General features: G+C 60.9%; 1 protein-coding gene and 1 non-coding gene across 2 annotated transcripts; one reads left to right on the top strand and one right to left on the bottom strand.

Moving 5' to 3' along the window:
- The first annotated feature begins 4,284 nt into the window (after positions 1–4,284).
- On the top strand, positions 4,285–13,936 carry PLPP7 (phospholipid phosphatase 7 (inactive)). The gene is made up of 2 exons (XM_070430010.1): positions 4,285–4,956; positions 12,843–13,936. Exons 1-2 carry the CDS (start codon positions 4,506–4,508, stop codon positions 13,205–13,207), a joined length of 816 nt encoding a protein of 271 aa, XP_070286111.1. The 5' UTR covers positions 4,285–4,505; the 3' UTR covers positions 13,208–13,936.
- An 8,503-nt stretch (positions 13,937–22,439) lies between these two features.
- LOC139021395 (U6 spliceosomal RNA) lies at positions 22,440–22,545 on the bottom strand. Its single transcript, XR_011473498.1, has one exon. It is a non-coding gene; the product is annotated as a U6 spliceosomal RNA (small nuclear RNA).
- Positions 22,546–22,937: the final 392 nt, after the last annotated feature.

The raw sequence follows: 22,937 nt of genomic DNA, 5'->3' as shown, positions 1-22,937 counted from the left end.
ATCACCAGTGCAAGGGGGAGAGGAGGGCCAGCAGGCACAGCCAGCCCCTCCCAGAGGTGGTGGATTCAGTGTGGCCCCTGGAGCCAGCGTGTTGTCAGTGGGACAAGGTCCCTCAGCCCCCGGCCTTTGCCCAGTGTTGGCTGGATGCCCGCTGTGTGCTGGGCCCTCAGAGCCACTGGGGACACCGGCAGGGCCAGGACGGACGACGAGAGTGGTCCCCAGGCACTTGCATCCCCATGGGCCAGAGAGACATCCAGGGATGACTCCGGGCATGACCATGACGAATAGAGGTTCATTAACATAAATAACAAATGGGCACAAATTCGTGCTCGAACAGTTACGGGTCAGTGTCGATGGCTTCGCCGGGATGTTCGTGCAGGCGTCCGTTGTTTTGATGTGCGTGTGTCCAGTGTTGAGCTCGGGGGGAGGTGGGTGATGACGGATGCCTGGCCCAGGGGTTGAGGTGGGCAGGCAGTGATGAGCGATTAGAGCAGCGGTTCTCAACCTGTGGGTCGAGACCCCTTTGGCGGTCGAACGACCCTTTCACAGGGGCCGCCTAAGACCATCCTGCATATCAGATATTTACATGACGATTCATAACAGTAGCAACATGACAGTTATGAAGTAGCAACGAAAATAAATTTATGGTTGGGTCACCACATGAGGAACTGTAGTTAAAGGGCCAGAAGGCTGAGAACCACTGGATTAGAGGCAGTTAGAGTGAATGCATGTGTGGAATGAATGATGGTGTGAGAGTATGAGTGTGTGTGTCTCTGTGTCAGGGTATATGTGACAGTTGTGTGTAACTATGTGTAGAGTGTGTCTAAGTAAGTCTGAGTGCCCATGAGTGTGTGTGTGTCTGCCTATGAAGGCATATGTGTGTCCGTGTGGGAGTGTGGGAGGTGTGCAGGGGTGTGAGTGACCGGACGTGTGTGGGTGTAGATGTGTGAGTGGGGGCATGTTGTGTATGACAGTGCATGTGTGAGGGTTTGTATGCATGTGTTAGAGTGTGCTGGTTATGTGAGTGAGCGTGTGGGTATGAGTGAGCAGACGGTGTGTGCCCATGTGTGTGTCCGTGAGGGTGTATGCGTGTGTGTGTCTGGGGAAGGGTGAGTTTGTATCCATGTGGATGTGCGGATGTGTGTGTGGTGGTGGGTGTAGGTGAGCACATTTGTGGGTGTGAGTAGGTGCGATATGTGAGTGTATGTGAGAGTGTTCGCGTCTGTGCAGGTAGGTGTGTGGGTGGTGGTTTCGGGCGGGGGGTCTTCAAGGCGCCTGCTGGGTGGAGAGTCCCAGGCCGGCCGGAGCCGGTGAGGGGTGGCTTGTCAGGCCCGGTGCACAGGGCGGTCCCCTGGGAACCCTCCCCTCCGACCTCAGGACTCTCTGTCCCTTGGCCCGGCTGCCCCATCCGAGTCTCCAGAACTACAGTTCTGAGCGTGAAACGCCCTCTCCTCCCACGATCGGATCGTGTCCCCAGAGGAGGAGCTGACCCAGCGCGCGCCAAGGTCAGGCGGCAGGAGCTGGAGTGTGCAGGGGTGCAGCCCGCCCTCAGGCCGCCCCTCCGCGCCGCCTCCCCCAACCCAGCCTCCTGGGTGACCAACCGGCGTGCAGGCTGCGCGGGAGGACACGGCCTCGCGCCCTCCCCCCGCCCCCCGCCACACACACACACACACACACACACACACACACACACGGCCTGCGCACTCCGCACCCCCACGCGACCCGCCACCCGGGAAGGGCGAAGGCGAGTGGGCAGGTGGGTGCCGGCCTCGGTGCGGGTGCGGCACTGGGAGTTCTCCAAGGTGCTAAAATAAACCCGCGAAGGATCAGGTTTCCCGACCAAAATAACTCCGGAGTGGAGCAGCCCTGGAAATGCAGCTGAGTGAGCCACGGGGCGGGAGCACCTGGGGTGGGAGGCGCTGATGAAAATGCTTTTCACAGGGCTCCCTCCCCACCCTGGCAGGGGCCCTGCACGGTCCTCCCTCCCTCCCGCCAGCTGTGCGTGACCCCAGGCCTCTGCCCGGAGGGGAGTGTCTCACCCACTCCCCTCCCCTTCCTTTCCCTTCTGGGACGTTGCCCCAAATGGCCGGCCTCCTGGTGGCCATGAGTCTGATGGCAAAGTTTGTCCAAGACCTGGACTCCACAATCAGCCAGCCATTCGTTCAATACATGAATGTTTATCGAGCACCTACTGGGTGCCAGGGCCCCTGAGCCCTGGACGCACAAGTGAACAAGCAGACAGCGGTCCCTGCCCTTTGGTTGGCACTCTGCTGGGAAGACACAGGCCATGAACACAGAGTGAGCAAGTGTAGCGCATGTGAGAAAGGACGCAGGCCGAGGAAGAGCTCACCCCCTTGCTCTGAGCGCCGACGTCCGCGTCCGTGCCATGGGACGTCAAGGCCCCTGCGCGGTTGGCGATGGCTCAGGGACACGCAGCCGCTCCGGGTCTGGCACAGAGCCCGTGCGAAGTACAGGCGGGTGATCCATGTGCGAGGAGTAGCAGTAAATCTGTCTCACACACTTAAAGACAACAAGGAACACGTGTCGGCAATGTACAAGCTGCTCTCGGTCCCAGAAGCCACCGGGAAACCTCTCCTGCTCTCAAGGAAGAGGCCGTGTACCCACGTGGCCAGGGACAAGGGCTCCGGGCTGAGACCGGAGCCTGACTCCTGGTCTCCTCTTACCTGGCAGGTCCCTCCACTCCGCACTGCGCCCCTCTCTCGCGATGGGCTGTGCTAGAACAGGGGGGCTGTGTGGGCCACGGCAGGTGGCACAATGTTGGGGGCACAGGTGGGCCGCAGGCACGGGGCCACCTCCATCATCTTTGCACGTCCCGCTGGTCCTTGCATGGGGGAGCGAGTGAGTGAGTGACAGGTGAGCGACAAGCAGGCAGGGACCAGCCAGCCCAGGCCCCCGCTCTGACCTTCACCAGCTGTGTGGCCTCACAGGTGATGTCCCCACCTCGTGTGCTCTTCGCCATCTCTGACATGGGACCCGTGTGGCTGGACTTGGTCTGACATCTGGAAGTATCTACAGCCCGGCCATGTTCTCCCAAATCTGGGCAGTGCGGCGTCGGGTCTCAGCGGGACGCATCTGAGCACGCTGTTTTGTTTTTAAATATATTTTTATTGATTTCAGAGAGGAAGGGAGAGGGAGAGAGAGGTAGAAACATCAATGATGAGAGAGAAGCATTGATTGGCTGTCTCCTGCACGCCCCCTACTGGGAATCGAGCCTGCAACCCCAGGCATGTGCCCTGACCGGGAATTGAACTCGGACCCTTCAGTCCGCAGGCCGATGCTCCATCCACTGAGCCACACCAGCTAGGGCTGAGCTACTTTCTTTATATTCTGCTTCAGTGCACAGGGACGTATGCGTGAGGGTGGCCGTGCCGGAATAGCGTTGAATAGTCACAGAATGGAAACAACCTACATGTCCAATGACAGAGGGTTGCTTACAGAAACCACGGCCCATCCTCATGACAAACAGCCATGGAAAAATCATCGGTTGTCATGGAAACATGGCCAGGTTTATATTTGTTACATGGAAATGGGAGGTTATTTTTTTAAAGTCATATAACACATTTTTTAAATGCATATTTATGTGTGTGTGTATATATATGATATACATTGATGCAATTTGTTTAATGTGTTATTTCTGGTTATTAAAGTCATACTTGATATGACTTTATCAAGCAGAATATAAAGAAAGTAGCTCAGCCCTATTTGATGGTTGTCAGTATCAAGTATTGGGACTGAGACAGGTGAGAAGCCCTTGATCACCTGACCACGAAACGCAGGGCAATGGAGGCAACCTCCCCGGGCAGATCCATTCCCAGCCCATGAACTGCGTCTCCCTCGCATGGGAACCAAGCCTGGCTGCCGTTCCACGGCACTGAAGCCAGATTCATGAGTAATCAAAAAAAAAAAAAAAAAAGGCCGGCCTGCCCACCTCATGAGCTGCTGCCACAGAGGGGAGGGGCCGGGCCTGGTCCCAGAGGCTGAGATGATGCTGTCATGACGTCACTCACTCCATCTGTTGCTCCACCGTCCAGTCCGTGGGACCAAGTCCAAGCTGCCCGGGGCCAGTGGGAAGGCCAGCCTGGCTCGCAGGGGCCTGGACGGCTGGGATGGAAGCTGGGAAAGGCGGGGCTGAGTGCAGAGCCCACACGGGCCTCTGGCCTGGACAGCGGAGGCCGGGGCAGCCGGAGGACTACATTTCCCAGAGTCCTCCAAAGCCTGGGGAGCGAGCCATTGGGAGATTTAAATAGCCCAGGCCCGAGGCAGGGCCGCAGCTGTGGACGCCCCCGCCTCCCGGCCGCCGTGGTGGGCTCGATTGGCTGCCCAGCTGGCACTGACGTCCCCTGGAGCCGGGTGGCAGCCGGAGGTAAACAGCCATGTGCGATCCTCCGCTCTATATTTAACCGTGGAGGAGGCAGGCAGGGAGGTGGCCGCTCTGGGGGCAGCTCTCGCCTCGGGGAGAAGGCCCTCACGGTGCCAGCGTCACCATGCCGGGCTCCCAGAGCCGGGCCCGGGCCCGGGACCGCAACAACATCCTCAACCGGGCCGAGTTCCTGTCCCTGAACCAGCCCCCCAAGGGGGTCCCAGAGCCCCGCAGCTCGGGTAGGAAGGCCTCGGGCCCCTCGGCGCAGCCCCCACCCCCCGGCGATGGGGCCCGGGAGCGGCGCCAGTCCCAGCAGCTGCCCGAGGAGGACTGCATGCAGCTGAACCCCTCCTTCAAGGGCATCGCCTTCAACTCCCTGCTGGCCATCGACATCTGCATGTCCAAGCGGCTGGGGGTGTGCGCCGGCCGGGCCACGTCCTGGGCCAGTGCCCGCTCCATGATCAAGCTCATTGGCATCACGGGCCACGGCATCCCCTGGATCGGGGGCACCATCCTCTGCCTGGTGAAGAGCAGCACGCTGGCCGGCCAGGAGGTGCTCATGAACCTGCTTCTGGGTGAGTGTGCCTGCCGCCCGCCCCCCGCCTGCCCCACCCACCCGGCCAGGACCGGCGGGGGCCCCGGAAACAGGGGAACAGTCTAATGAGGTTAGGCAGGAAGGGCGCCCCAGAAACAGGCGCGCTCCGGCCCGGGGAGAGAGCCAGGGATGCGCAGATGAGGGCCCTACAAGGTGGGGGCCGCTGGGAACTCCTGCCCAGAGGCAGCTGGGGGGTGGGCACTGGAGGCTGCGGCCCCAGGCAGGTAGTCGGGCTGGTGGGGTCCTGTCGGGGTCTTGGATGGAGCGTCTCATCTCGTAACTCCCACCCACAGGTGGGGGTCCCTGAGTTTCTGGGCTGCTTGCAGGCAGCACTTGTGAGCTGCCCCCCTACCCCCCTGCCTGGGCCCGGCACCCTGCCAGCTGCCTGAGGTGACCCCATAGGGACTAGGGGTGCAGGGGGTTCCGGGTGGGCACCCACACACTGGTGGCCTCCTGAAAGCCATACCTGCCCCTTCCCCGGGTGAGTGGCCAGGGGAGGGGCCTGTGAGCTGGTCTCTGGTTGGTTTTAACAACGTCTTTGCCGCCAGGTCTTTCTGTTCAGCCGGCTCTGTGCCAGGTGTCGTGGGGGGGGGCAGCCCAGGTGGGAGGCAGGCCCCCCCTCCAGCCGGCCACCCTCCCAGCACCTCCAGGTCCCAGTGCTCCTGGGAACCTCTGCTTCCACCCCCATGTGGAACCATGTCCATCCCTCGCTCTTCCCAGCGTGGCCACCATGTGGGACACAGGTTAGACACTGACGAGGGGTCCCAGTTCCAAAAGGGGGTGGGTCAGACCCCTGAGAACTGGTCCCCGAGGAAGTTACGGTAAAAACGTGCATCTCCTCGCCGAGGCCTCAGAGAGTCTGGGGATGGACGTGCTGTGGGTGGGACGTGGGGCAGTTGCTTCGTGAAGGAGACGGTGGCTGTAGCATCATCATCGCTTGCTTGTTCTTATGACTAAATTCTTTTTTTTTTTTTAAATATATTTTTATTGATTTTTTACAGAGAGGAAGGGAGAGAGACAGAGAGCCAGAAACATTGATGAGAGAGAAACATCGATCAGCTGCCTCCTGCACATCCCCCACTGGGGATGTGCCCGCAACCCAGGTACATGCCCTTGACCGGAATCGAACCTGGGACCCTTCAGTCCACAAGCCGACGCTCTATCCACTGAGCCAAACCGGTTTCGGCTATGACTAAATTCTTTACATGGCTTGTTATTTATCCCGAATAAGCAGTCCCACGTGACTGGCGCTAGGATCATTCCCACTTCACAGATTAGGAAACCGAGGCCCCTATAAATAAAGCCTGGCGCAGGCTTCAAGCTGGAGATTTGCACCAGGTCCGCCTGCGTCCAGGCCTGTGCTCCTTCCGGGCGCCGGGCCATGGGCTCGGGAGGGAGGGTGCAGGGCAAGGCGGCCGAGGTGCCACGCGGGGGCTGCTGGGGCAGAACCCTGCTCTCCTCATCCGTGGCCTCCCCAGGGCCCACCCAGCCTCACACGGAGCAGGGGGCCAGGGGCCTGGTGTCAGGACGGGAGCGGAGAGCGTGCCCGAGCCCGCTCCCTGGACCCGCCTGCACGGTCCCGCCCCGGACGGTGGCAATAAAATCCGTAATGTGTTTAGTGTCTGCTGTCTGTCCACTTCTCCGTAAACCACACCATCCCTTAGCCTCCACAACCCCATGAGGGAGAAGCCAGTAGCATTTTCCGTTTAAAGAGGGGGAAACGGAGGCGCAGGGAGATGCAGTTGGTCGGCCACGGGCCAGGGTGAGAACTGGGAGCACATCTGTCTAGTTAGGAGGTTTCTGGCCCATTCCGGCAACCGGCTGCTGGGGGCACTGCCGGGGGCACAAAGGTGTTGGCTTGGAAGAACAAGACTCCAGACCCTCCCTTCTGGAAGAAGGACGGTCGTTTCAAGTTCTTTAATCTTCGTTTCTTGAGCTTCATATGTACCCATCCCATGCCATGGGCGTCCCTTAGCTCGTGATTGAAAAATCTGTGTAATGGCCTTTAAGGTAAATGGGAAGACACCACCTGACAGGTGCGTTCCCTGAGGCTCAGAGGCTAAGGGACTGGCCCCTCCACACGGGAGTACATGGCAGGCTGGGGACTCCAACCCAAGTCCTCCAGACGGCAACCCCTCGCCAGACCCTCGCCAGCCCCTCGCCACCCCCCTCGCCGTCGGTCTGCAGGGTCCTGCTGTCTTTCTGGGGGGGGGTGCGCCTTGGGGTCCAGGCCCCCTGCCGAGCCTGACTCACTCTGTGACCTTGGTCAGGTCAGTTCCCATCTCAGAGCCTCGGCTCCCTGACCTCCGTGGGGCTCAGGGCTGTGGGGGGGACTCAGGGGTAGAGCACTTGGCACAGTGGGTGCCCGCGGATGTGCCCAGGGGAGGCCGATCCACTGTTACGCGCACTGCAGGGCCCAGAGGAGTGAGGGAGCGCCGCCCGGCCCTGCTCCCACTCCAACACCAGGGCCCCCAGTAGATTAATGGGGGGTCCCTGGGCTGGGAGCGGAGGCCTCTCCCTGTACAGTTGGGACCTGGGCTCCCCTCGGCCCCGGGGCAGGAGGGGGGCTGAGGCGCCTTAGGGCCTGGGCAGAGTCCCAGCGGGGCTGGGGGGAGAGGTCTCCGCACCACCCCTGCGGTACTTCCCTCAGGGCATGCCGCCCAAACTCAGGCAGTGACTTAGCCCCTCTGAGCCTCATTTTCCTCATCTGTTAAATGGGTTGCTGGGACCCTTCACTGAAGCATTACACACAAAGTGCTTAGCACACAGGAATGCTAGCGTGGCAATGGTTGTCACCTCATCACACCACCATCACCAAGGGAAGTCCGGGGTCGCCTCCAAGCTCTCGACCTGTGAGATCCTCCTCTGTCCGTCCCCTGCAGCACCGGGCTCGATGATCCCAGGGAGCCAGGTGACCCGTGACCCAGGCCCCTCCCATAGTTCTTTGTCCTTCTGTGACTGGCTTCGCTTACTCAGCACAGTGTCCTCAAGGCCCATGGTTCCCTGTGTCCGTGCTTCCTGCCTTCGGAGGTGAGCGATGTCGCGTGGTGTGGCTGGACCACAGTGTGTTTACCCGCCCTCTGTCCATGGCCTCTGGGTTGCTCTGCCTTTTGGCCACTGTGAACACGGCTGCTGAGGACACGGGGTCTCTCGGAGAGCCTGCCTCCCTTCCTCAGGGCGCAGACCCAGAAGCTCAGCTTGTGGAGGAGCCGCCACACCGTTCCAGCGGCAGCTGCCCCTGGTGCACCCCGCCCGCCCGCACTGCACGAGGCTCCAGTGTCTCCACACCTCCCAGCACCGTTATCCCATCTATGTTAACAAAAGGCCCGTGGTCACGACGCCGTAACGCCATCATGACCAAACAAGCAGCAGCTCTTGTAGCGGGCGGGGCGCAAACTACTAGCGGCTCTCATGGGCAGGGCGTGAGCTAGAGCGGCGGAGGGCAGGGCGGGCGGCCAGCTGAGGCAGGTGGATTTCGTGCGCCTGGGCCTCTCGTTTGTAATCGCCATCCTGATGGGTGTGAACGTGGCGTTGGGGTTTTGATTTGCGCTTCCTTCGTGAGCAGTGATGTGGGGCCCCTTTTTGTGATACATTGTTGTGGCCAGAAAATGCACAGAATGACCCAAGTAGGTGATGAGAGAGCGAGCGTGGCCCTTGGCCCCTCAGCGGGAATCACCTCCACTGCAGGTTGGCACACGGCCTCTGGTTCTGCCCTGTGCACGCATCACATCGCCGCAGACGCCCCCCCTTCCCGCCCCGGCCTCTGCCCGGCTCCGCCTCGTTCTCAGCCCCCGGGCCTGTGTGATGACCTCGGCCCCCCGTCCCTTCATGCTTGAGGGGCTCGGGACCCAGACCAGATTCCTCACCCCTGCAGCAGTCCCCCCCCCGCACCCCCTCCCAGCCCCCCTTCCCCTTAGCAGACCCTCCGCTGCCCACCTGCTCCTGCTCCCCGGACAGCCCAGGTGACAGCCCTCCATGGGAGTTAGGTTGACCAGGAGCACGCTGGTGAAGGTGAGCCGCGGGCTCTGCAGAGTAGATCATGCTTCCTGCCTGCCCCAGCCCACTTTGTACCATCTCGGGGCAGCCCTTGGGCGTCCCCCACCCCCCAAGCCAGGTCAGGGCCCCCAGCAGCTGACACGGAGGTGAAGGGAGGAGGGAGCCATGGGCAGGCCCCAGGGCTGCAGCGTCCCCGCTCTAAAGCCGCGCCCAGCAGCCTGGCACTCAGCTGAGGAACAAAGGTGCCCTCCACCTTCTGTGCTCGTGATTTCGACACCCCTGCACCCCGACATCTGCAGAGGCAGGGCCAGCTCCTCCAGGTGAGAAAACCGGAATTCCTCAGACTCTCAGGCTGGGGGACAAGACAGAAGCTCAGGACCTCCTCCCTCGCCACCTCCCTGCCCCTGCAGGCCTCCCCGGCTGGGCTTCCCCGAGCGCCCGGGTTTAAGAGAACGTCTTGTATGTGCGCTGCCATGCGCGTCGCCTCCAATCAGCTCCTGGACCACGGGTCAGCTCACCACCATCACCCCAGGCCTTTCTCATCTTCCCGGCCGACACGGTGCCCACGGACACCCCCTCCCACACCGCCCCCAGCCCTGGCAACCTCTGACCTACTTTCTGTTGCTAGGAATGCCCTTATTCCAGGCACCTCTTACAAGCGGAGTCTTGCAATGTTTGTCTTTTGTGAGATCACGTTTTAAAATGTGCACAAGTGCCGTGCAGTCGTGGTGAGAAAACACTTTAATGCAGAATGACAAGAAGACGATACAAATCGCCCGTCTTGGCTCCCAGCCAGAAGCACGGCTCACATTTAGGGGGCGCCTTCAGGGCCTCTTTCCCCGAAGGTGAGCGCATGGCATCTTCTCTTTGCAAAAATGGCCCCTCCTGTCAGTGCTGCTGGGCGACTGGCCTTTCCCGCTGACCAGCCCCCGGCTCTCCTCCGCGGCTATAAATATCCACCCGCCGCATCCTTCCCACGGGCCCCCAGTGGCCGCTGTCCCATCGCCTGCCACTCAAGGGCACGGGGCGGCTGCGCGAGACACCACAGTGGACATCCTGGACCCTGAGGCAGGTGCACATCCCTCGTTACTTCCAGACCTCTTCCAGACCAGTTTACCCTGCCCCACAGCACCACCGCTGGTCCCCGCCCCTCCAGAGCCAGTGGGGGAGGGGGGTAGAGGCAGGGTCAGTCCTCAGGCCAGAAGAGCCAGGACTCCTCCTCCCAGCCCCAGCCAGCCCCCAAACCTGCCCCCTCACCAGCAAGGAACCTCATCTTTGCTCCCTCCCCAGGGACAGGTGTCAGGATTCCTGCCTGGGGGTTCAGGCATCTCAGCCCCTCCCATTCCCCCCCTCAGTGAGAGGAGCTGAGAGGGGATTGTGGGGCCAAGCCCTGCTTCCAGGTTCCTGCAGCATGAGCCCTCAGAGTCGCCTCTGGGGTGATCCTCTTGTTATCAATGAGGGAGGGAGGCTCCCAGGGATGGCCCTGCCAAGGTCATGCCATCTGCAAGCAGCCGACCGTGAAGCGTGAAGCGGGCTCTGATCCTGGAGCCCCGGCGCAGGAGCTCCGCCCTCGTTGACTGCAGTGAGCGGAGGCCCAGAGAGGTTGAGTGACCTGGCTGGGTCACACAGCACGGGGGAGGCAGGGGGTAGCAGCCACTTTCCTGACCCTGGGCCCTGAGCGCCCTCCAGGCAGACCTTTCCTATGGGGCCACCGGCCTCCCTCAGAATCCAGGGGGGAATGTAGGCCAGGGGACTGGACTGGCCATGTGAACGGCATTCACAGAGCCTTGAGTGATGGCACCATTTGCTTCTATTTCTGGGCCCAGGTTATGCGCTGACAGTGTCAGAATCACGGTCACAGGCCTGGCTGCGGAGCTGGAGGAGGGGAGAGGGCCCTGCAGAGGGAGGGGGGACGGGGAGAGGGAGGGGGGACGGGGAGAGGCAGGGGGCGGGGAGGGGGGCAGGGGAGGCTGTGGGTTCTGCTGGAGAGCCGGCCTGCAGACTGGGCGCCTCTCCTTCCAACAACCCTCCACCCCAAGGCGGCGTGGCGAGGGGGACAGCATGGGTGTGTCCCACCTGGAAAGGGGGGCGTGGCTAGTGAGAGGGGCAGGCCCAGAGGAAAGCAGGGGTTCAAATCCCAAACAAGAGCAGGAAGGCCAGGGGTGGGGGTGGGGGGGGCACAGAACACGAGGAAGGCGGTCGAGGTCTGTACTAACGGGAGCGCAGTGACTCGAGGTGATCGAGGCCCACGCTGTCACCGAGGTGCCCCCTGTGCTACAGCCGTGGGAACGTCCAGTGCAGGTCACCGCAGTGCGGACAGCGCGGTGCCGCGTTCATTAACCCTGCGCTCCATGGCGGCCAGGCGGGAACGGCGCTGCCTCTGGGCGCAGGTTCCAGGTGGTTGCAGGTCTTCTGTGCATGTTCGGGCGGGCGAGCATCTGAGGAGAGCAGTTCTTCCTGAGCATGAGCATCCTCCCAGCTCTGGACCAGCGCCGGCGCCAGGCTGCGGCCGAGTTGTTTGATGACCGCCCGTCTCGGGCCTCCCTGTGCGCCAGACCCGTGGGGACCCGCTCCCTTCATAGGAACGTCCAGAGAGACGGGGAGCAGGTTGGGGGCCGGGGGGGGGGGGCGGAGGGGGACGAGGGTGGCTGCCGACCGGATGCGGGCTCCACTTTGGGGGACGAAGTGCTTTGGAACCGGACAGAGGCGGCGCTCGCTCCTGTGAAAGTGCTGAATGCCACTGCGTTGGGCATGAGAGTGGCTGGTTGTATGTCCCACGGGTTTCAGCTCCACTTTAAAGAAATGGGGATGTCCGACCAGCGTGGCTCAGCGGTCGAGCATCAACCTATGAACCAGGAGGTCACAGTTCGATTCCAGTCAAGGGCACAGGCCCGGGTTTCGGGCTCGATCCCCAGTGTGGGACGTGCAGGAGGCAGCTGATCAGTGATTCTCTCTCATCATGGATGTTTCTCTCTCTCTCTCCCTCTCCCTTCCTCTCTGAAATCAATAAACATATATTTAAGGAGAAGGGGATGGTGATGTCCTCTTCTCAGGATTGGCGGGTGCTTCTGCGAGGCCCTTTGAGAAAAATCACCAGCCCAGGGTCCCGTTTGTCAGAACTCGGGTCCTCCAAGGGCCCAGGAGACCCGATCCCACTCTCAGGCAGCGGCTTTACGACTGCCTCCAGCGGGAGTATCCAGTCCCGTCCTCCGTCCTCGGGAGCCCACATTGGAGGGGAGAGAGGAGAGAAGCTCCTGAGACAATGGGTGGCCTGCCAGGTGGTGAGGGTTGCTGCAAAGGAAAATCAAGCAGGGAGCAGGGGGCAGGGGGCAGGGGGCAGGGAGGGGCAGGGGCAGGGGGCAGGGAGCAGGGGGCAGGGAGCAGGGAGAGGGGAGCAGGGGGAGGGTGTAGGGGGCAGGAGCAGGGGGCAGGGGGCAGGGAGCAGGGGACAGGGGGCAGGGGGCAGGGGGTAGGGGGCAGGGGCAGGGGGCAGGGAGAGGGGAGCAGGGGGAGGGCGTAGGGGGCAGGAGCAGGGGGCAGGGGGCAAGGGCAGGGGGCGCGGAGCAGGGAGCAGGGGGCAGGGAGCAGGGGCAGGGGGCAGGGGGTAGGGGGCAGGGGCAGGGAGCAGGGGGCAGGGGACAGGGGGCAGGGGCAGGGGGCAGGGGGCAGGGGTCAGGGGGCTTTTGTAAGCAGGTGGTCAGGAGAGGTGTGTCTGCAGGAAGAAGGGAACACCCAGGGCAGGGCATTCAGGTGGAGGGAACAGCACCGGCAAAGGTCTGAGGCGGCGTGAGGAAGGGAGGCAGGGAGGGGGACCCCACCCCCCCCCCCCGCAGGCGCTCGGCACTGACAGCCTCAGCCCTGTCCCCGCAGCCCTGCTCCTGGACATCATGACGGTGGCCGGCATGCAGAAGCTCATCAAGCGGCGCGGCCCGTTCGAGACGAGCCCCAGCCTCCTGGACTACCTCACCATGGACGTGTACGCCTTCCCCGCCGGGCACGCCAGCCGAGCGGCCATGGTGTCCAAGTTCTTCCTCAGCCACCTGGTGCTGGCCGTGCCCCTGCGCGTCCTGCTGGTGCTCTGGGCCTTCTGCGTGGGGCTGTCCCGCGTGATGATCGGGCGGCACCACATCACGGACGTCGTCTCGGGCTTCGTGCTGGGCTACCTCCAGTTCCGCCTGGTGGAGCTGGTCTGGATGTCCTCCAACACCTGCCAGATGCTCATCTCCGCCTGGTGAGCGGCCTGTGCGGCCGGCTCCCGGCTCCCGGCTGGAGCTGGCGACCTGCCCCTTTGCCAGGCCCCCCGTGGGGACAGCCCTGCTCGGCGTCTGCTCTGCAGGTCACAGGTGAGAACCAGGACGGCAGGAGCGGGACCGCGTCTTGTCTTGTCCTTTCATCATCCTGACTGTTGAGTTCGTGGCTGTGCCCACCGGGCCACACCGTACAACACCTGGCAAAATACCCCCGACCCGCCACCGACAGAGGTGCCATTAGGGCCGCGCTCTCCGAAGGGCGCCCCCTGGACACCAGCCTGGGAAGCAAAAGGGTTTTGTGGTCAAATCCACGTGGGAAATGCTGCATCCTCTGCCCCCTGGTGGACGTTCACGGGGTGTGGGTGTGGTAAAGGCTCTGACAAGTCCTGCAGAGACGCTTCCTGTGGACCCTGTACCATGTTTCCTAAGCTGATGTGACCACAGAGCCCTTTTCTCCTGCGAGAGCTGTGAACCCCAAGAAACCGCCGCTTCCTCGAGCTCGTGTGGGAGACGCTGCCCGGAGCTGAAGGACGGAGGTGCGAGCGGGCCTCTCCCAGCGCCGCCAGTGCCACCGCCTGTGGGCGCCGACGGCCCGTGGGCATCGGTGCCACTTTGGCCCCCAGGGGCCGGACCCGTGTGACCTAATAGGTCGTTTCCAAGTCAACCGTTATGTACGTGCGTTTCATGTGACAATACAGATGCTATTCAAGGGGACCCGCTCCCGTGTGGTTTTTCTTTGTGTGGTTTGGGTTTCCAGGCAGGAGAGTCTCTGTTAATATAGGGAGGCGGGGATGGAGGGGAGTCTCTGTTAACAGAGGGGAGGGGAGGGGGAGGGGAGGGGGAGGGCAGGGGGAGGGGGCATCTCTGTTAACATGGGGAACTGATTTCTTCCTTTCCAGGTGGCCATAGTGTCAGCTGGTCAGGGAAAGGGGGCTCCTGGGCTCTCCCTGAGGAGCCTGGAGAGGCCATGGCCCACGGGGAGGTCCCCCTCAGCATCACAGTGAGAGTTGGGCAGCGTGGCCAGAGCAGGGTCTGGGGGATGGAGGTGCCCCGAACGCGGGCCTCAGGGAGAGGGACACCCAGCCTGGGCTCCGGCTACGCGTCCTTAGACGGCACCGGCATCCAGGCGGCAGGTGGAGTGAAGGCTGCTGATTAGCTGACCTTAAATCAGAGACGCGCCTGGGCGACCAGGTGGGCCGATCATCAGTCCTTCCCGGCGGAGAGGGCGCCGCCATGTGAGGCTCCGCTGGCTCTGACGGTGGAGGAAGAAGCCTCGGACCAGGAGGTGCAGGCGCCTCCCGCCGCAGGAAAGGCCGCAGCCAGATCCCCTCACCCCCCACCCCTGCCTCGGAAGGAGCCAGAGCCCCGCACCCGGCCTCACCCCACAAGACCAAGACCGGTGTGGACTCCCCGCCCCAGACGGCAGGTAAGACCATGCATGGGTGCTGCTTGAAGCCCCCGGGTTTGTGGCGATGTGTTCAATGTGTTCGTGATGCTCAGAACTGGCTCAGGTGCCTGGCACCATCCACCCCGCCCGCCACTGTGGCCACCACCTCCATGCCCCGCCCAGGACCAACGCCACCATCCAACCTGGGGCTCTGGAATCCTCCGGCCCAGCAGCCTCTCGTCACCAATGGGGACACGGGCCCAGAGAGGGTGTCGGGGCCACACCAAGTACCCCAGGAACTGAGGGACCTTCCCTGAACTGCAGGTCCAGGGATACGGAGGGGGCAGAGCAGCAGGGGCCCAGAGTGGCCCCTCCGGTCCAAAGCGGTTCTCCAGGTGGGGGCAGAAGGCCGGACGAGGCCCCCCACCTGGATCTCCGCAGTGTGTCTCCATTTGGCCTCCAGGAAAGGTCTCATTTGTCAGAATAAAGAGCAGGAAGTTGGGGTTCCGGGGATGGTGGCGGAGTGGGAGAAGCCCTCGCCCAGCCCATCGTGGGTGTGATGGGTAAAATGGGCTCCCTCCTCAAATTCATATGTTGCAGCCCTAACCCCCGGACCTCAGAATTGGTCTGTATTTGCAACTGGGGCCCTGTCAAGGGCTGATTAAGTGAAAATGAGGTCATGGGGTGGGCCCTGAGCCCATAGGACGGGGTCCCGAGAAGAGAAAACTGGGCGCCGACTTACAGAGGGGGGCCAGTGAGGACCAGGGAGAAGGACGCCAGCCTCCAGGCTGAGGGAGTGAGCTCCTGCCATGGAAGCCATCAGACTGTGCCTTCGGTTCTGTGGCCCTGGGGACACAGTGGGGGTGTCGGGCCGGCTGGCTGTCACCTTCACCGCAGGAGGAGCAAGGCTCAGGGGCGACTGGGACGCACCGGGTGAGTGGGGCACACCTGGGGCACCCGGCTGCTGCCCGGCCAAGTGGCTTCTGGGCAGTGTGGGGAGAGCACTGTGTAAGGAGCCCCTGGGGTGCTGGTGTCTGCACGGACCCCATCCCGGGGCCCTGACCCCTGGCCAGCGGAAGCCACTGCCCAGCCCAGCAATTGGTCCGGGACAAAGTCCTCGAGCCCCCAGCCCGTTCCCTCCTGGGGAAAAGTCCGGAAGGGGCAGGAAAGGGACAGGAGGAGCTAAAACCTGCAGGAACTCCGGGATCAGCGCCATCTGGCTCCTGGGGCAGGAGAGGGTGGGGGGTGAGGGGGTGGGGGGAGGATGGGGGAGCAACATCTGGCCTGTGCTTTGGCCAGCGTTTCTGTAACCCAGGTGGGAGCGCACGAGGCTCAGCTCTGCACAGAGGGCAAGGCAGGAGCCCTGGCCACGCTCCACCTGTCCTTCCCGTGTGAGAGGGGCCTCCAGACAGAGGGCTGCGGTGGGGACGCGATGAGTCTGGCCAGGGTGCCTGGCACGAGGTGGAGCTGGTGCACACACATGCGCACACACCCAGCCTCGCCGAGGGCCGGCCTCGGGCTCCCCACCGGGGAGCTGGGCTTCCTCCGGCTCTCAGACTCTGTAGCGTGCGCACACGCAGACACTCCTGCATGTAACACTTCATGTGCTCGGTGCAAACACACGTAGATGCACGCCTGTTCACATCCACACAGGTGCCATTATACATACACCTAAAATGGGACCACACATGGGGCTCACACCCACCCTAAAACCGCCACCTGCATCTGGTGCACACACCTCCCACGTGCTTACGTGGACATGTTCATGCACACATGCATTTGTGTACTCTTACACACTTGCACATGCACACACCTTTCCATGCATCAGGCCCGCCAGAGTTAGCAAGTAAACATGCAGGATGCAATATTGGCGACATACTTATACTGAAAAGCTATTCATTATCTGAAACTCAAATGCATGTGTGTCCTGGATTTTATCTGACAGCCCTAATATGTACACGTGTACATGTGTTCACACACACACACACACTCCTGAAGCCATCAGGTCCCTGGCCCAGCCCGGACATGCCGTCTCCCTGGGAGAATTCCCGAGCCTGTCCCTCCGTCTGGTCATTGGCCTGCAGCCTGCACTGCGGCCTCGGTTAGTGGCCTGGCTGGTGGGGAAGGGATGGCGTCCAGCCAGGCCCGGAGCTCGGGGCTCTGACTGGGGCCGTGCTGGGGCCCCGAGAGAGCTCCTTCCACCAGCAGCCCAGCTGTGAGGCCTGGCAGCAGCGCGAGCCTTAAACCCCACCGAAGCCCGGGGCCCGGCCTCAGGAGAGATGTCCAGCTGGGGTCAGAGATGCAATCTGAGGCCCGAGGCCCGGCTTGGCCTCTTCTCCATCCGGGGCCGCTCTGCTGGTGGAGACACCAGGGGCGAGGTTGTCCCCAAATCCTGATCGCTCAGCTGCAGCCTCCACAGAGGGACAGCGGCCAGCGGGGCCCTAGGGGACCTTAGCTCAGAGGCGGTGGCGGGAGAGACACGGACTGGCCCTCCCCGTGTGGCCTGGCCGCTCCCCACCCCCTTAGAAGTGAGGAATTCTCGTCCTCAGCGGGGAGGGGGCCGGAGCGGGGCCGCACACGTGTGATGATTCTCCTGAGAGCCTCCCAAAGAACAGGGTGAATTTTTTAAAGAATTTCTTTCCCTGATGACTATGGTTTTTGGTTACGTAACAATGTGTTTTCTCTAATAAGAAACGAGTACACACAGGAAAAGCAAAAATATTGTGGTTATTCCTTCAGATGCTTTTCTCTGCGTTCACAAAGATATAGGTGTATTTTGACCAAAAAGAGCGGTGACACGCTGTAGTGTTGTGGCCTGCGGTTTTCACTCACGGAAGCCGCGTGACCATCCTTCCGCACCAGCGTCTGTGCGTCCGCATCTCGGCGATCCCACGTGTGGCAGGACCAGCGCTCCTTCTTTTAAACACTTGAGTCGCTGCCAGTTTGTTCTAAATCGTGGTGGCCGTCACCTAACATAATTAACCACGTGAAGTAAGTTGAGTGTTTAGTACATCCACACGGTTTCTAAGTCCGCGTATGAAAAAGAGCGAGGCCCGTCCGGATTCTCCTCCCGGGGCCTCGCGGGCCTGAAGGCTGAGGATCCCCGGTCACGCCTCTCAGACGCCCCGGCCCGGCTGGGAACGGCTCTGCACCGGGGCCGGTGTGTGAACTGACATGTCTATGCTCCCGGGTCTCCCCGTCCGCGAGCACGAGCCGTCCTTTCCGTCGTCTTTTTTTTTTTTTTTTTTAAATATATTTTATTGATTTTTCACAGAGAGGAAGGGAGAGAGATAGATAGTCAGAAACATCGATGGGAGAGAAACATCGATCAGCTGCCTCCTGCACATCTCCCACTGGGGATGTGCCCGCAACCCAGGTACATGCCCTTGACCGGAATCGAACCTGGGACCTTTCAGTCCTCAGGCCGACACTCCATCCACTGAGCCAAACCGGTTTCGGCCCTTTCCGTCGTCTTTAACTCTTTGCACGAAATGCTGTGATTCTCTGCCTAATTCTTACCTGTTTCCTTAGCCTTATTCTCAGATACTTAAAATGTTCACACTCTTGGGAAGGGTGTCTCCCTTCCCCCCAACACACACACACTTTTTTTTTTTTTTAAATTCTCACCCGAGGAGTGAAGCTATTTTTTTCCCATTGATTTTTAGAGAGAGTGGAAGGGGAGAGACAGAGAGAAACAGCCATGTGAGAGAGATACATCGATTGGCTGCCTCCCGCACGAGCCCTGACTGACCGGGGCCAGGATGGAAACTGCACCCCAGGCATGTGCCCTTGACCAGGAATTGAACCCTTCAATGTGCTGGGGGTAGGGGAGGCGGGGGGGCTCCAACCACTGATCCACACTGTCCAGGGCAACACACACACACACACACACACACACACACGCTTATTTAAGGTACATTTTCAAATTGCTCCCTGTGTATAAACATGCAATTGCCCTTTGTATGTTATTTTCTATGTGGGCGTCTTGCTAAACTCTCCTTTTTGGTTTTCAATATAGCTGTCATACCTGAAATACCGTGTGTCCTTTTCTCTCCTCCCACCCTGTGTTTTTAATTTCTTTGTTTCTTCTAATCTCACTGGTCCAGGAGGACCTGCAGCCCTCACGGCTGAGCAGACGAGGCCCAGGGGACGCGGCGCTTCTCCGATCTCCACTCAGGGGGCGCGAGGAAGGCGGACGCTGTCGAGAAGTTTGTAGGTGAGTTTATGTGAAACTTTTAAAAGTCCTTCTTCAGCATCGACCTATCAAGATGATGTTGTCGCTGTTCCTCCTCTAACCGTGAAGGTGGGAAACGGCGCCGGTTGTTCTCACGGGAAACCACCCCGCGATATCCTGGGACAGCGCTGACTCCGTCCCGCAGGGCACTCCCCTTTGGTTGCTGTGAGTCCTCGCCTGAGGATGCTAGTATTTTTTCCCACTGACTTTTTAGTGGGTACAAGGGAGGGAGGGGAGAGACACGGAGAGAAACAGTAACGTGAGGGAGAGACACGGATGGTTGCCTCCCGCACATGCCACAACTGGGACCCAAACCTGCCAGCCAGGTATGTGCGCTGGACCAGGCCCTGGGCCAGGAATGGAACCCATGACCCTGTGGTCTGCAGGGCCTGGGAAAGGCTCTGTGCGAAGGTCAGAGGGGCCTGGGTGGGTCTGGCAGGACCGGGGCTCAGGGCCCCGGTGTCCTGCACTGACTGTGACGTTGCCCCGGCACAGACCTTGCCGCGGCCGCGGTTGGGGTAGCCGAGGCCTCTGGCGTGATGACGGCAGCCATGGGGACAGGCGAGGAGGTGCCTCTGAAGGCACCGGATGTGGTGGAACAGCTTCTGAGTGGAGGTCAGACAGATGGGAGGCCCCTCCGCTCAGAGCCGTGTGACCCCGACACTGATCCCATCCACCCGAGCCCCAGGCCTCCATCCTCACAATGGGAACGGGGATGCCAGTCGTATCTCGTTCCCAGGGCGCTGCTGATGGAGGCTGGAGGCCACCTGCTGCCACGGCGGAGTGACTGCCAGGGAGGGAGGTGTCAGCAGCTCCGTGTGGCCGCACAGAGCCCCTGCCGCACACACTGCCGGTTTCCCCGCACCCCGGGAGGCCAGGAGCTGCCAGTATCTCCATTTAAGGAGGAGAAAATTGAGGCTTAGCTGTGCACAGGCAGGTGCTGAGGGCCCGGCCCAGGGGAAGGAAGGGCAGCCCCAGCCTCCAGCTGAAGCCCTGGACCGAGCACAGGCCTGCAGCCTCCCCGCCCCACCCCGTGGGGGTCACACCCTGAGAGGGTCCCATCCAGGCCCGCCCGGCTTTCTCAGGCTGCCCGAAGACACAAGTCCAAGGCTGGCACTTCCTGTGGCCACAGCCCCCTTCCTGCCCCCAGAGAGCCCCTCCCCACGTGGCCGGAAGTGGCAGGTTTACCTTCCGTCCTTGTGAGGGAGGCCTGCTGGGAATGTGTCCCCTGATAGGGGCTGCGAGGGGCGGGGAGGGCAGGCTGCCTGGCCGGGCCTCTCTGGGGCCTGTGGGGTGACTGATAAGGGCTCTAGAGGGCCATGGAGCCAGAGCCCCTCAGACAAGTGTGGGCAGGGTCTGGGAGGAGCCGATGTTCAGCGATCACAGCGTGGGGTGCGGGGAGCTCGGGCCAGTGCAGGGGCCTGAGAGTGAGGCTGTGGGAAGAGGCATTCTCTGGGGATAAAATTCTCTTATTCATCTATCCACTCACTCAGCAAATGCTGTAGATGCCGGACTGACTGAATGAATGAGTGTAGAATCAAGGTTGAGCCCTGGCCAGTGTGGCTCAGGTGTTTGGGCCTCGTCCTGGGCACCAGGAGGTCGCTGGTTTGACTTCTGGTCAGAGCACATGCCCAAGTTGTGGGCTCAGTCCCCAGAAGGGGGCTTGCAGGAGGCAGCCAATCGATGTTTCTCTCTCTCTCTCCCCCTCTCCCTTCCCCTCTCTCTAAAAATCAATAAACTATTCCAGAGATGACGTGCGTATTTCACTCAGGCCAGGCGTAAATCGTTTTTAAAGCATTTACAAGGCACTTCCGAGAGCTGGGCGGTCACAAAGGATCCTCCCGCCACCCGCCTGTGCAGGGCCGTGTGGGGGCTGCTGGAGCAATGAGGGTGCAGCCGGGGGCACAGGGCAGTCTCCGGGAGCCTGGGGTGGGAAGGAGCAGCCTCTCTCCTGGGGCCCCTCTACTGTCATGGCCGCCCCCATGTGGAACCGCCCCAGGTCCAGCCGTTCCTCCCTCCAGCCAGTGCCCACCCATGGGACCAGATCCCCAAGACCCAATTTCAAATGCCCGGGGGAGCTTGTTGGCCAGCCGACGACGCGCTGTGGCTGCTGGCTGGGCCCCATGTGGGCAGACGGTGAGCACTGGACTCTGACACACACACACACCCCTGCCCCCTGCAGGGCAGGACCCCCAGCAACCAGGACAGGGCTGGGAGCACAGCAGGCCCTCCAGGCAGCACTTTCTGGAAGCCCAGCTCTCGCTTCTTAGCCCCGCCCGTGCCCCAGGCCACTGGGGAGTACAGTCAGGTGAAGTGACTTCCCTGGGCCACATGGCAACTCCTCGGATGCTGGGGGGAAGGGGGAGGGGGAGGGGGCACGGGTGGGAGACAGGGCACCGGAGTCAGGAATAGTCCTGCTGGGCTCAGCCCCTGGGTCTTGTGATGCTGACACTCAAGAGCCCCCTGACTCAGCAGGATATTAATACACCTGGCGGGCGCCCAGAGCGGCTCTGCCAGCGGCCCGGGCAGATCTCCCCGCTCTGTGGCTGGGACCTCCCTCCCCATGTCCACGGCTCCTTCCCCAGCCGCTGGCCATGCCTCTCCCGCAGTCATCCATGCACCCCTGCTGAGCAGGCCTGGCAAACCTCTCTGAGCTTAAGGGGGCCATTTAGAAGGGACCCCGGAGGAAAGATGGCCAGGCAGCACAGGGGAGGGGAGGGGGGTCAGAGTGGAGTGGAAGCTCTACTCTCCCCCCTCTCCCTTGGTGACTTGGGACAAACCGTTTCCAACGCTGAGCCGTGGTTTCCCATCTGCGAAGCAGGGGTTCTTACAGCACCTGGTCCTGGGTTTGCTGGGAGGATCCAATGATGTCGTGGTCACAAAGGTTAAGTCTTGGTCAGGACAGTTCCTTCTCACCTGTCATCACCGCACCTGGGCTGGTCTCGGCTGACTGGCTGGCTGGTCCATTCTGGTCTGGGCTTCCGTTCCCACAGCGCCCTCTCGTGGTCAAAGATAGTTATTGCAGGGGCTTCCTACCCAGGTTGTTTAGGGTAAAATGTGTCCTTTCTTTCCTGATCAACTTAAGTCCGCAGCTCTTACTAAGCACGGGCAGGGCAGGCAACGAGAAGCAAGGAGACCCACTCCCTCCCCTTTGAAGCTCACAGGACTGGACAGGACAGCCTGGCCTTTCTCATCCACCTCAGCCTCAGCCTCAGCCTCAGCCAACCCAGCCCCAGCCCTCACTCCCACATTATCTTCATACAAACCCCAGACAGTGTATCACTTTACCCACAACTAACTCTGTACAGAGCTCCAAAAAACAAAGGCCCTTTAGCCCTGGCTGGTGTGGCTCAATTGAGCATCATCTCGTGCACTGAAGGTTGCCAGTTCGATTCCCGGTCAGGGCACATGCCCAGGTTGCAGGCTCAATCCCTGGTTGGGGTGCGTGTGGGAGGCAGCCACCAGTATTTCTCTCTCTCATCGATGTTTCTCTCTCTCTCTCTCTCCCTCTCTCTCTCTCTCCCTCCCCCCCCCTTCCTCCCTTCCATTCTCTCTAAAAATTAATGGAAAAAATATACTCAGGTGACATTTTAAAAATACATATGGGACGCTTCATGAACTGGCGTGCATGTCATCCTTGTGCAGGGACCAGGCTAATCTGTATCGTTCCAAAGTTAGTGTATGTGCTGCTGAAGCAAACACTGAAAGAATAATTTATAACAAAGGCACTTGGTTTCTTAACCCAAAGCATTTTATGAGCCACATGTTGGGGTGGGAGTGGGCGAGTAGGACTGGAGAAAGGTGTTACTGAGGCAGACCATGGCCACCAAGGGTGCTGGGGCTGGCAGCGAGGTGAGGCAGGATTCTATCACAGTGCAGGGTGATGCTGCATAGTAATAGTGCTAAGCTATCGAAAAACGTTTAACCATGTCCCACATCTTCCACTTAAGATAGTGTTTAAAAAACTAAGATTGCTATTTAAATCACAAAAAATTTAGAATTTAAAGGGTTCCCTTTGGTTGTCTGGGAAGTTAACTTGGAATAATTAGTATCCTATATAATAAAAGGCTAATATGCAAATCGACTGAACAGCA

The sequence above is a fragment of the Myotis yumanensis genome, unplaced genomic scaffold (genome assembly GCF_028538775.1).
Source record: "Myotis yumanensis isolate MYYU_CA2020_CCGP unplaced genomic scaffold, mMyoYum1.0.hap1 SCAF_12, whole genome shotgun sequence".
Lineage (NCBI taxonomy): Eukaryota > Metazoa > Chordata > Mammalia > Chiroptera > Vespertilionidae > Myotis > Myotis yumanensis.
This window is presented reverse-complemented; position numbering and strand designations above follow the sequence as displayed.